Source organism: Rhinopithecus bieti, unplaced genomic scaffold (assembly GCF_001698545.2).
Source record: "Rhinopithecus bieti isolate Rb0 unplaced genomic scaffold, ASM169854v2 scaffold_24263, whole genome shotgun sequence".
Taxonomy (NCBI): Eukaryota; Metazoa; Chordata; class Mammalia; order Primates; family Cercopithecidae; genus Rhinopithecus; species Rhinopithecus bieti.
The window spans coordinates 195,855-209,057 of NW_016811410.1; the positions used below are offsets into that span (position 1 = coordinate 195,855).

General features: G+C 49.2%; 2 protein-coding genes across 2 annotated transcripts in view; both read right to left on the reverse strand.

Annotated features, from left to right (window-relative positions):
- LOC108543358 (scavenger receptor cysteine-rich domain-containing protein SCART1-like) overlaps window positions 1-12,121 on the reverse strand; it is a 14,226-nt gene extending 2,105 nt beyond the window's left edge. Inside the window, exons 1-10 of the mRNA XM_017893789.1 lie at window positions 12,016-12,121; window positions 11,097-11,901; window positions 3,909-3,964; window positions 3,281-3,661; window positions 2,822-3,139; window positions 2,434-2,748; window positions 2,042-2,356; window positions 1,476-1,544; window positions 1,085-1,399; window positions 257-403 (exon numbers count right to left, since the gene is read on the reverse strand). Of these exons, the coding sequence (XP_017749278.1) occupies window positions 257-403; window positions 1,085-1,399; window positions 1,476-1,544; window positions 2,042-2,356; window positions 2,434-2,748; window positions 2,822-3,139; window positions 3,281-3,661; window positions 3,909-3,964; window positions 11,097-11,901; window positions 12,016-12,121 (2,827 nt within the window). The remainder of the gene's footprint in view (window positions 1-256; window positions 404-1,084; window positions 1,400-1,475; window positions 1,545-2,041; window positions 2,357-2,433; window positions 2,749-2,821; window positions 3,140-3,280; window positions 3,662-3,908; window positions 3,965-11,096; window positions 11,902-12,015) is intronic.
- Window positions 11,667-13,203, reverse strand: part of SCART1 (scavenger receptor family member expressed on T cells 1) — a 20,640-nt gene continuing 19,103 nt past the window's right edge. Inside the window, exon 18 of the mRNA XM_017893791.1 lies at window positions 11,667-12,644. Coding sequence (XP_017749280.1) covers window positions 12,313-12,644 — 332 coding nt within the window. The 3' untranslated portion in view covers window positions 11,667-12,312. The remainder of the gene's footprint in view (window positions 12,645-13,203) is intronic.

Below are 13,203 nucleotides of genomic sequence, written 5' to 3' on the forward strand. Positions count from 1 at the left end.
ATGGGCATCCACCGTCTCAGCTAAAGGCACCAACATCGCTTGTCTTCATAAGTCCCTTTTAAGTGTTTCTTTCTAGGAAACTGGATTTGTCTGTTTCTTTCTTCAGCTTCTCAGTTCCCTGGACTGTAGGGGTAGGTCTGCATAGGCCTGATCTATGGAGCACCCCGCCTGCCTGGACCCCAACACCAGGTTGGAGCTGTGAGCTGCTCCTGCCCCCGCGCACCAGCTGATGGGATCAGGGTGGGCTCGCGCTTACCCCTCTGCATGGCTTGTGTGACTCGAGGCAGAATCAGAGAGGCCATGAGGCCCAGAAGGAGAAGACCAAGAAGGGCTCCCAGGATGACACTGACCACCCAGAGTGTCTGGAAGGGCGCTGCAGGCAGCGGCGAGCCTGGGCCAGGCTCTGAGAAAGGAGAGGTCTTGAGCCAGCAGAGTGGCCAGCGGGGACCTGCACACCCTCAGCAGGACAGGGTGGCTCCAAGGGCCCAGCCACACCCTCTCCCTCAGGGGGACCTGCGAGTCGGAAGTGCTGGGGGGCATCTGCTGCTTGCTGCTCCGCAGAGCACTCCAGAATGACTAGTGTCCACTGGGGGTTCTGCTTTCCAGGGACAGCCCCCTTCCTTGGTAAAACATGGCCCCCAAGCAGATGCCAGGGCAAGTCACAAGAGGTGACCAGAGCACCGAGAATGGGGGCGGCTCAGGGAAAGTTACCCACTGCTGCTATTTCTGCTAAGGTCATCGCTGTGGTTAACTGTTTGTTTTCTGCAAACAGAATGAGGTGCAGGCTTTGGGAACAACTGAACCTGCCAACACCCAGGTGACACATACCCGAAATGAACAAGAATTGGAATAAACAAAAGGGAATTCCCAAAAAAGATTAGGGGGAAACCCCAGGGGGTGCATGTCCCAACCAGGCCTCCACGGCAAATCAGCTTATCCCAGAAAAATCCCAGGGTGGGAACCAACCCGCTGAAGCCTGGGCGTGCTCTCCTGCCCACCGAAGTGACGGAAGCAACACTCAAGACGGACTCCCTCCCAGCGGCCTCTGCCGGCCTCCTACCCATTTTCCACCGCCCCCACTCACCCAAGCAGCGCACGCCCGCGTCCTCCTTGTGCGCGCAGTCTCCGCGTCCCCACCGCTCCGCAGGGCAGCCCCGCAGGGACGCCTCGCTGCCCCGGCACCCCACCTCGTCCAGCCACACGGGTCCGGAGCCAGGGCCAAAGGCGGCGGCCCCCAGGGCGGCGACGGCCCGACCACAGCCCAGCTGGCGGCACACGACCTCCGCGTCCGCCAGGTCCCAGCCGTCGTCACACACGGTGCCCCAGGAGCCCGCGTGCCAGAGCTCCACGCGCCCGGAGCAGCGGGCCTCGCCCCCGCGCACGCGCAGCGCGCCCTCCTCTGGAACAGGGGCTGCCGTCACTGCGGGGGCTGGACCGGGACGGGAAGGAGGACAGGGACAAGGACAGAGGGGTACCTGGGCAGCCGAGCGAGGAGGAGCAGTTGAGGGGCTCCCCAAGGTCCTCAGGAACTTCTCCTGCCTTTTCTGCACAGGAAATGGGGACCCGTTTCTGTATTTGCAAGCTCAGCAGCTAAATTATGTAAAACATTGTTCATTTCCTTTTTTACTCTGTCTCCCCAACACACCAATTTCTGCTGGCTAAAGAGAGAACTCTCTGTTTAAGCAAGGGATCTCCACATGGGATTACAGATTTCACAAACTGTGCTGGAGACTTTTCCAAGGGGGACGTCTCCCTGTGGGACGTCCTCAGACCATACCGGGAAGTGCAGAGGTCCTGCTTCCCTCACTGGGGGAGATCACCGGGTCTGGGAAGACTCCAGATGTTCCCCACCCAGCCCAGAGCCTCAGCGCAGGGACCCCCCACCTTTGACTGGACCAGCACAGGGCAGACTCATGCAGAATAAGGAAAAGGGAAACTGACATTTCATCTCCCAGGAAAGGGCCCACGCAGACACAGTATGGGGCCCCTCAGAGGCCCCTCTCCACCACCACTCCCCCCACACACAGGCCCACCCACTCACCTGTGCACAGGACCCACGCTTCCTCTCCACTGGAGCATGAATGCTGGTCCCAGGGGGCTGATGGGCACTGCCACAGGGACCGGTCATGCCTGTCCCTGCACTGGATGGAACCCACCCAGAGAAACTCAGGAGCAGACCAGCTTCCTGTCCTGGCCTGCAGCTGCCCGTGGGACCCACAGCCCAGCTGCCTACACAGGACCTCAAGGGAGGCCGCACTCAGGGTCTGGCAGACACCACCCCAGGTCCCATTGTAGAAAATTTCCAGCCGCCCTGCGCATGGCTGCCTGTGGTCCTGAAGCCTCAGATCCGTGAACTCTGCAGAGAGAGAGGCCAGTCAGCAAGGCCCAGCTCGGAGTGTGGGTGGGGACGACAAGGTGGAAGGGCTGCAGGACCTGAGCAGAAGACGCCGGCGTCCTCCTTGTGCCTGCAGTCGTGCTGGCCCCAGCCCGCCGACGGGCACTGCCACAGAGCAGACTCGTGGCCCTGGCAGCCCAGCTCGTCCAGCCAGATGCGCCCTGCCCCGGCTCCGAAGTGTGCGGCCCCCAGGGCGCTCAGGGCACGGCCACAGCCCAGCTGCCTGCAGACCACGTGCGCGTCCTGCAGGTCCCAGGCGTCGTCACACACGGTGCCCCACGCGCCCCCGTGCAGCACCTCCACGCGCCCCGCACAGCGCCCCGGCCCCGCGGCCAGCCGCACCCCGAGGCTCCCTGTGGAGAGACAGAGTCAGGGCGCCCAGGACCGCGCGGCGACGGGCCCCTGGGGATGCGGTTCTGCCCTCACCAGAGCACACCACGCCGGCGTCCCGCGAGGTTCCCGCGGGCTCCTGCAGGGTCGCGGACACGTTGCACTGAGTCAGGCGGGTCTCGGTGCCCAGACAGCGCGCGCGGCTCAGCGACACCTGGACCGACCCGCGGCTGGGGGCAGGTGCGTCATAGGCTTGTTCGGCCGCTCCGCACCCGAGCTGCCGGCACACCACGTCCGCGCCGCGCAGGTCCCAGGCATCGTCCAGGACGCGGCCCCACACGCCCTCCAGGGAGACCTCCACGCGGCCATCACAGCGGCTCTGTCCTTCCCTCAGCCGCAGGCCGTGGGGCAGACCTGGGGATGGGGACGCACAGGGGACCCAGGGTGTCCGCGGGAGGGGCCCAGAACCACCCCACAGCAGGGCCCCTCCCTCTCCACCCCCTCTGTCCATGCCTCTCACTCACCCTCCTCCTCCACAGCCCTGGATGCACCCACCTGAGCAGACTGCGGAGGCTGAGTTTCCCGGGGCACAGGCCGGGACGCCCAGGGTGCTTATTGGGCAATTCCACAAGTAGGGTTCTGTCCCCCCACAGTGAAATGCATCAGGCCAGATGGCAGCGTCCCCGTCCCCAAAATGGCCTCCTCGAGGTGTAGCCACCGCACTGCCACAGTTGAGCTGGTGGCAGAGGACGGTGGCATCTGCTATGTCCCAGTGGGTGGCACAGAGGGGCGCCCAGGACCCCTGCACCTGGAGCTCCACGCGGCCTTCACAGCTGCTGCTGCCATTGACCAGCCTGAACTCTGGGGGAGAGGAGGAGTCAGTGTGGCTCGCACATGGCAGACACTGTCTGCACCTTCCTTCATGTGAGCCTGAGCCTGGTTACACAGTCCAGTACTTGGGGAAACAGACTGAGGGCATGAAAACAGCTTTGGCGAGTGATGTCACCGATATTGCCTGAGAAATCAAAAAGTGAAGGGCATCATCCGTTCACTTAGGCAGTGATTAAGTTGGGAAAACTATGGAAATATACTTTGTCAGTGCTCTGGAATGCATCCAACACAGGGGAACGCTAATAAAGGTGAAGCTGCTGAATGCTGTCTCCAATAAGCAGGAAGTGAGCACCAAGACAGAGCTCCACACACCCTCTCAGATCCTGCTTCTCATTGCCAGCCAGAGCTCTGGGAAAGGGGGCAGCACCCCTGGCCCCACTCCCCAGGCCCCACACGTGCTGCTGCACCTGGTTCTTGGTGTGAGCCTAGTTAAACATACCCCACACCCTGCACTTCAGAGGAAATGCCTGAGGGTAAGTAGCAACAACAGTATACGTGGCAGAGTAAGGAACCCCAAAGCTCCATCTCCCTCTAATGTAATGATTAGGTGGTAAAACTCATAACCAACTTTTTTGAAATTCTAGTATCTGGGAACAACTTGAAAACACTTAAGGAAGAAAGAAGTGGCAAATTTGGTTCTGCATAAGGAATGAGTGAAGAATAATGCCTTAGTATTGATGGTGTGCCCCAACAAAGAGCTAACATGCAAAGACTGGAAGAGTCGGGAGTGCTTGTTTGTCTGTTTTTTACTATGGGCATTTAAGGAAACATGTCTAATCACTAACCCCACTAACCAACAAAAAAGAGACCCTAGTGGTCACATGCAACGAAGAGTCTTTACAAAAGGACTTTAGAAAAGTCATTAAACAGGGCACGGTAGTTCATGCCTGTCATCCCAGCCCTCTGGGAGGCCAAGATGGGTGGATCATGAGGTCAGGAGTTCAATACCAGTCTGGCCAAGATGGTGAAACCCTGTCTCTACTAAAAATACAAAAATTAGCCAGGCACAAAATTATTACTAATTACTAATATAAAAATTAGTGGTGGGTGCCTGTAATTCCAGCTACTTGGGAGGCAGAGGCAGGAGAACTGCTTGAACACAGGGGGCAGAGGTTGCAGTGAGCCAAGATCATGCTACTACACTTCAGCCTAGATGAAACAGCAAGACTCCATCTCAAAGAAAAAAAAAAATCAGCACCAACCAACCCTGGTGATAGAGAAAAATGCGATTTCTAGAGTTGCCACAGTATAATAATTCAAAATGTCCAGTTTCCAATAAAAAAGATGAGACATGCAAAGTAACCATAAATTATGACACATTTATAGGGGGAAAAGGGAAATACAAATTGTCCTTGAAGATGCTAAGTCATTAGACTTACTAGACAAATACTTTAAATACACTGTCTTAAATATGCTCAAAAAGCTATAGGAAACCAGGATAATGATATCTTACCAAATAAGGAATATTGATAAAATATATAAATTATAAAAGGAATTGAGTAGATTTTCTGTAGCTTAAAAAAAATAACAAATGAAAAATTCACTAAAAGGTTCAACAGCAGATCCCTTGAGCAAGCAGAAGATAGAATCTATGAACTTGAATATAAGTCAATTCAGATTATCTAGTCTGAGGAGCAGAAAGAAAAAAGAATAAAAAAAAATCAATAGATCCCAAAAGACCTGTGGGACACCATCAAGGATACTAAGAGATGCATAATCAGAGTCACAGAAAGAGAGAACACTGGCTCTTCCACAGAATAACAAAAAAAAAAAATTGTTTTTTAAGAGAGAGAGGAGAAAGTGAAAGAAAAAATATTTGAAGAAATAATGGTAAAAAAATTCCAAGTTTGATGAAAGATATAAGTCTGCAACCAAGACGCTCAATGAACTTCAAGTAGGTTATACTTAAAAATACCTGCACTGAGACACATTAAAATCAAACTCTCAAAAGACAAATATAAAGAGAAGAATCTTGAAAGTAGCAAGAGAAAAGCGACTGGTCATGTACAAGGGATCCTCAGTAAGACCAACAGTTGATTTCTCAGCAGAAACCATGGAAGCCAGAAAGCAGTGGAGTAGTATATTTAAAGTGCTGAAAGGAAAACCCTGGTCACTCCAAAATTCTGTATCTAGCAAAACTATCCTTAAAAATGAAGGAGAACTTTAAACAAAAGCTGATGAAATTCATTGCTAGTAGACTTGTCCTACAAAGAATGCTAAAGGGTTTAATTCAGGCTGAAATAAAGGCGCTAAACAGTAAATCAAAGCCTGATGATTAATCTAATAACACTGATCAGGATAATTACACAGGAAAATATAAAGGCCAACAGTATTGTATTCAGGGTTTGTTATACCTTTGTTTGCTCATACATGCTTTAAAAAAATAGGTATGAAACAAAATTATACATTTATGTTAATGGACAAACAATGTGTAAAGATGAATTAGTGACAATAACAATATAAGAGCAGAGATTTTGTATACTATTGAAACTAAGTTGGTTTTAGTGCAAACCAGAGGTTTGTAAATTTAAAATATTTCTTATGATCTCCAGGGGAACCACTAGAGAGAAAACTAAGAAATACACCAAAAAATAAAAAACAGAATGGGAAGGGAATGAAAACGGTGCACTATAAATGTCAAATAAATGCAAAAGAAGGCAGTAATGGAGGAATTGAGGAAGAAAAAAATAAGACATGTATGAAACAAATAGAAAAATAGCAGAAGTGAATACTCCTTATTGGTAATTACTTTAAATGTAAAGGGATTAAACCATCTAAATAAAAGGCAGGAAGGGACAAAATGGATTGTTTTTAAAAAATTGTTTTAAAATGTGCTCTCTTCATAAAGTCACTTCAGATCAAAAGACCATATTAGGTTAAAAGTGAAAGTTTGGAAAAGATATACATGCACATAGTCACCAAAAGAGAGCTGAAGCGGCTATACAAATATCAGACAAAATAGACCTAGTCACAGTTTGAATGTTCATGTTCCTCCAAAATTCATGCTGAGACAGAATCTGAAAAGCAACAGTGTTAAGAGGTGAAGCCTTTTGGAGGTGGTTAAACCATGAGGGCTCCATCCTCATGAAGGACATTAGCCCTTATGAAGGGCTCCAGGGAGCAATGTCATCCCTTTTCCTCTTTTGCTCCTCTATTACGTGAGGACACAAAGAAGGCCCCATCTATGAGGAACAGGTCCCTCCAGACACTGAATCTGCTGGTTCCCTGACCCTGGATTTCTCAGCCTCCAGAACTCTGAGACACACATTTCTGTCATTTACAAATTACCCGGTCTACAGTGTTTTCTATAGCAGCCTAGATGGACTAAGACAGACTTTAAGTTAAAAATTGTGAGGAGAGATAAGAAGAGGATTATATATTTATTAAAGGGTCAGTCCATCAAAAGAATATACAACAAATATAAGCATATGTGCAGCTAATAACAGAGTGAAGAGGATTATATATTTATTAAAGGGTCAGTCCATCAAAAGAATATACAACAAATATAAGCATATGTGCAGCTAATAACAGAGCCAAAAGTAATAAAGAAAAAAATTGACCAAATTAAAGGCAGAAATAGATGACTATAAATAATAACTAGAACCAAAAATATCTCACTTTTAATAATGGATAGACCATCTATGAATACAGCTAATAAGGAAAGAAATCACTGGAAGAACACTATAAACCAATTAAACCTCACAGACATCTGTGAAACACTGTGCTCAAGTCAGCAAAATACACATTTTTCTCTCATGTCCATGAAATGTTCATCAGGGTAGACACTATGTTGAGGAATAAATCAAGTCCGAATAAATTTTAAAGAACTGAAATCATAAAAAGCATCTTCTCTGACCATAAAGGAATGCAGTTAGGAATAAATTTAAAAGGGGAAACTGGGAAATTAACAAATAGAACACACTCATAAGCAACCAATTAAGTCAAGGAAGAAATCACAAGGAAAAGTAGAAAATACTTTTGGATGAATGAAAGTGAAAACACAACATAACAAAATGTATGGATTGAAATGAAAGCAATGCTTAGAGAAAATTTTATAGTAACGAACATCTATATTAGGAGAAAATAAATATCTCAAATCAATAATGGCATTTACACCTTAAAAAACTAGAAAAGGAAGAATAAACTAAACCTGAAGCTAGCAGAAGGAAGGAGATACTAAATGAAATATAGAATGAAAAACAATAGAGAGAATAACAAAAATAAAAGCTAAGTCTGTGAAGAGATCAACAAAAGTGACAACATTTAGCTAGACTGACCAATAGAAAAAGAGAACACCCAGCTGGGCGTTGTGGCTCACGCCTGGAATCCCAGCACGGTGGGAGGTCAAGGCGGGTGGATCACGAGGTCAGGAGATTGAGACCAACCTGGCTAACATGGTGAAACTGCGTCTCTACTACAAACACACACAAAAAAAAAAATTAGCCAGTGGTGGTGGGCGCCTATACTCCCAATGACTCGGGAGGCTGAGGCAGGAGAATGGTGTGAACCTGGGAGGCGGAGCTTGCAGTGAGCTGAGATCGTGCCACTGCACTCCAGCCCGGGCGACAGAGTGAGACTCCACCTCAAAAAAAAAAAAAAAAAAAAAAGAGAGAACACTCAAATTACCAAAATCAGAAATGAATGTGGGGGGTACTTGGTATGAAATCTACAGAAATAAAAGAGAACTGTAAATTAACACCTTGACTAATTTCATAGTATTCACCCCCCCAGTTAGATAATTTAGATGAAATGAACAGATTTCTAGAAATACACAAATTATCAAAACTGACCCAATAATGAACAGAAAATCTCAACAGAGCTATAAAAAGTAAAGGAAATAAATCAGTAAACAAAAACCTCTGAATAAAGAAAAGCCAAGCACCAGGTAGCTTCACTTCACTATTAGAATGAAGGAAAGAAAATAAATAAATACAATAAAACATGATAATTTCAATTGATGCAGAACAAGCATTTGACAAAATACAACAGACTGTCATGATAAAACATTCAACAAACCAGAACAGAAGGGAACTTCCTCAATGTGCTGAAGAACATTTATTAAAAACCCACAATTAGCATCATACTCAATGAAGAAAAACTGAAAGCTTATCTCTTGAGATAAGGAACAAGACAAATATGCACTTTTTCACCATTTCTACTCAACATTCTACTGCAAGTTCTAGCCAGAGAAATTAGGCAAGAAAAAAGAAATAAAAGCATCTGTATTGGAAAGGAAGAGGAAAACTATCTGTATTCACAGGTATATGATCTTACATATAGAAAATCCTACAGAATCCACCAAAAACTATTTAAAGCCACAAGAAATTTCAGGAAAAAAGAGGGCATAAAAAATAGTTGCATTTCTATATTCTAACTATGAATAATAATAAAAGAAGACCCCAAGAATACTCAAAGCAATCCTGAGCAAAGACCAAAGCTGAAGGCATCACATTACTGGATTCCAAAGTATACTACAAAACTATAGTAACCAAAACAACATGGTACTTGATATGAAAATAGACACATAGGCCAGTGAAACAAAGACAGAAGATAAATAAATCCATGCACTTACAGTCACCTGATTTTTAACGAAGGTGCCAAGAATACACATTGGGAAAAGGACAGTCTCATCAACAAATGGTGCTGAGAACACTGGATATCCACATGCAGAATGAAACTAGACCCCTACCTCTAACTACATACAAAAATCAACTCAAGGTTTATTAGACTTAAATGAAAGACCCACAACGATAGAGACAACTAGAAGAGAACAGGGAAAGTGCTCAGGACATTGGTCTAGCAAGGATTTTTCAGATAATACCTGAAAAGCACAGGCAACAAAAGCAAAAATAGACAAATGGGTTTACAAAAAACTAACAACCTTCCATACAGCAAAGGAAACAATCGACAACATGAGAGAAAATCAGTAAGTTGAAGAGATATCTGTACCGCCATGTTTATGGCAACACTAATCACAATAGCCAAACTATGGACTTAACCCATGTTCATCAATGGGTAGAGAAAATGTGGTCTATATATTACACAAAATGAAATCTTTTTCAGTCTTAAAAACAGAATGGAATCCTGTCATTTGCAGCAACGTGGATGGCCTGGCAGACATTATGTTAGGTGAAATAAGTCAGAGAAAGACAAACACCAGAGGATCCCACTTGCACATGGAATCTTGAAAAGTTGATCTCATAGAAGTAGACAGTAGAATGGGGGCTACCAGAGTCAGGGAGTGTAGTGAGGAGGAGGTATGGCGGTGACTGGTCAACTGGTAAAACGGTAGAGACAGGAGAGAGAAGCTTCGGTGTTCTACAGTGCAGGCAGGTGGATACAATTAACTGTATTGTGCTATATATTTCAAAATAGCTAGAAGAGAGAATTTTGAATGTCCTCACCACAGAGACACAATCATGTTGAGGTGATGGATACGCTGAATTCCCTGATTTGATTATTACACAATATATACATGCACTGGAACCCTGCACTATACTCCATAAATGTGTACAATTAATATGTGTTCAAAATGTGCCAATTTAAAAAAGAATGAAATAATAATAATAATGTTTACCAAGGAGGCCCAAGACAGACTTATACACTGAAAAATACAAAACATTTTTGAAAACAATCAGTGAAAACCTAAACAAATGCAAAGACATCCTATGTTCATAGATTGAAAGATTTAATATTGTTAAGATGGCAATACTCCCAAACCAATCCACAGATTCTGTGAAATCCCTATCAAAATCCCAACAACCATTTTTTTGTTCAGAGATAGAACTGATCCTAAAATTCAGATGCAATTTCAAGGGACCTTAAATAACCAAAACAATACTGAAGAAGAAAAACTTACAGGACTCATTTCCCTATTTCAAAACTACCACAGAGCTACGGTAATCAACACAGTATGCCACCGGCATGAAAATACACATATAAGTCAACAGAACAGATTGAATGTCCCAAAATAAGTGTATCCATGTGGGGCAAAGGATTTTCACATGGTGTGAAGAAAATTCAATAGGAAAGATCACCTAATCATCACAAAAGTAAATATGTACTGAGACATCACACTCTACAATTATTATTTGTCATTTCAGAACAATAAATACATACGTTCAAAGCATAAGGAAAGAATAGTGTCTTCAACAAATGGGCAACTGGGCGCCGCACGCAAAGGAATGAGTGGAACCCTTTCCTTACACCATATACGAAATGCACGTCAAAGTCAATTAAAGGCCAAATAACAGCTGAAACTGTACAGCTGAGAAAAAACCACAGGAGTCGTCTTCATGACTTGGATTAGAGACTGGATTCTTAGACATGACACTAAAAGTTCAAGCAACAAACAGGGAATAAATAGGTAAACAGGACTTCCTCAAAGCTCCTAGTTCTCAGGCATCTGGATGATGCCTGAAGGAGCATCCTCGGAAGTGAGAAACGCCCCACGGAACGGGGGAGTGTTTGCCAGCGATACGTCGACAGGGGTGCGGGGTCCGCATGGAGAGGGTCCTGAATAAACATTCCTCCAAAGATGATCAGCTCCAGGTCAACAAACACCTGCGAGAGGAAGGGGCGGGCCGGGCGGCAGGCCTCGGGTTCCAGCAGCCAGGCCCCAGCGCGGAGCCGCCGGGTCCGCCGTCCCAGGAGCGGCGGGGTCCGCGCCCCCACAGCCCCCATCCTCCCTGCCCGGGACCCAGCCCCCCGGAGGCCCGCGCCGGGCCGGACCTTACTTTCTCCCGTGCCACCTGGAGCCCCGCGTACGCCGGGCCCGCACTGGCTCCGCGCGGCCCGGCGGGCAGTGTGGGAACAGCAGCGGGGACCTCGTGGCCTCCGCACAGCGAAGGCTCGGGTGCCACACGGTCCCCGAGGCCCCCCGAAGCGGGCGCCTCGGGCGTGGACGCCGCCGCCCCGCACTGCAGCTCCCCGGCACTTATCGTGGCGCCCCGTTGGCCGGGTCCCAGTCGGCGCGTTGGAGGACGTGCCCCAGGTCAGGGGCCCCCGCCTCACCTCCAGGCGCCCGGCGCAGGGGTGCTCGCCGCCCACCAGCCGGGCCTCGGTGTGTCCTGGGGGCAGACGCTGGACTGGAGCACGGGGCAGGCTCGGTGTAGGCCTCTGGGATGAAGCGACCTGACCGCTGCCCTCGGGCCCCACGGAAAGGACTGATGCAGGAGGACCCAGGACCACCTGGGCTGGCCCGGCCCCTGGGGCTCTGAAGCGGCAGGAGAGGTCCTGGGGTGTGCAGGCCGAGGCCTCTGCCACCCGCCAATCTCCCTGGGGTCCTGGCTCCGGCAGAATTCGGACAGCAACAACAGTCCCCACCCCAAACAAGGATCTCTATCCCAGGGCCTGGGGCCCCCACATCTGTGTCATAGAGCCCACTCCCAGGCTTGGACCTGGACCCTGGCAGGCCACTTTAACCACCTGGTCAGTTTTAAGCCCAGTGCCCAGCCACACCCTGGCCAGAGCCCTGAGGGAAGAGCTGCCATCAGTGTCAGCCATCTCCCCAGGTGACCCCTGGGCCACCAGCCCCTCTCCCTCCCCAGGACAGGGGTACAGGAGGGCAGCAGCATAGGGGCCTTGCTGGGCAGGTGCTGAAGCCCCAGGAGACAAGACCCCCACACCCTGTAGGCCAGGGCCATCCCCTCAGTCCCTGCACACTGCTGAGTGGACACCTCCCGTCTCAGAGATTCTCAGGAAAGGGCGTCCCTACCTGCACACACCACCTCAGAGTCTGTTGGGAGGTCACAGTGGTCTAGGAAGTTCAGGTTGAACCTGCAGTTGAAGATGCTGGACTCTGTTCCCTGGCAGGAAATGACTTTCGAGCCCAGCCAGCCTGGGTGCCCTGTGAGGTGGGGCCTGGATGCCTGGAGTGCTGGGCCACACCCCAGCCTTCTGCAGAAGACGCTGGCCTCTTTCTGGTGCAAACCACAGCTTATCACAGGGCCTTCTGTTATCCGGATCACAGGGGTCCCCGCACAGGGGCTGCCTCCACCACGCAGCCCCAGGGAGGCCAGCTTTCCTCCTGCACACACAGGTGCCCACTCTGGTTCCACTTCAGTTCTGCTGGGGCGTGGTCCTCCCACCCCTAACGTGTGGACTGAGGCAGTGGCCTTTGTTGGAGGATGAGGTGTGTGGGGGTCTGCAGCAGAGGCCTTTCTTTTGGGCCCAGGACCCCAGAGGGGGCAGCCAGAGACTGTACCTGCCCACTTTAGGTCCCCTCTCCCCACCACCCTGTGCCCAAGAAGCCACCTGCATAGATGGCAGGACAAGCTCCATGCCCTCTGGCTTCTGGGGCCTTGCCCACAGGGAGGGCCCATCAAGTGGGGAGGACAGCACATAGGAGATCGGCCCATCTGCTCCTCTCTGAGGGGCCCTGCAGGCCAGTATCCCAGGCCCCTGGTCATACCCCCACAGTGGTCTCCACACAGGGCCAGCTGTCTGGTTCTGGAGCTCATGCCTTGGAGTTTGCAGGCCAAGGCCCTCTGGTGCCAGTGGCCTCTCCTTGCCTGTGTCAATGTCCCTCATCTCTCCTCACACATGCCACTTTGAGCCTCTGCTTCCCACCAACAATCCAGCAGAGG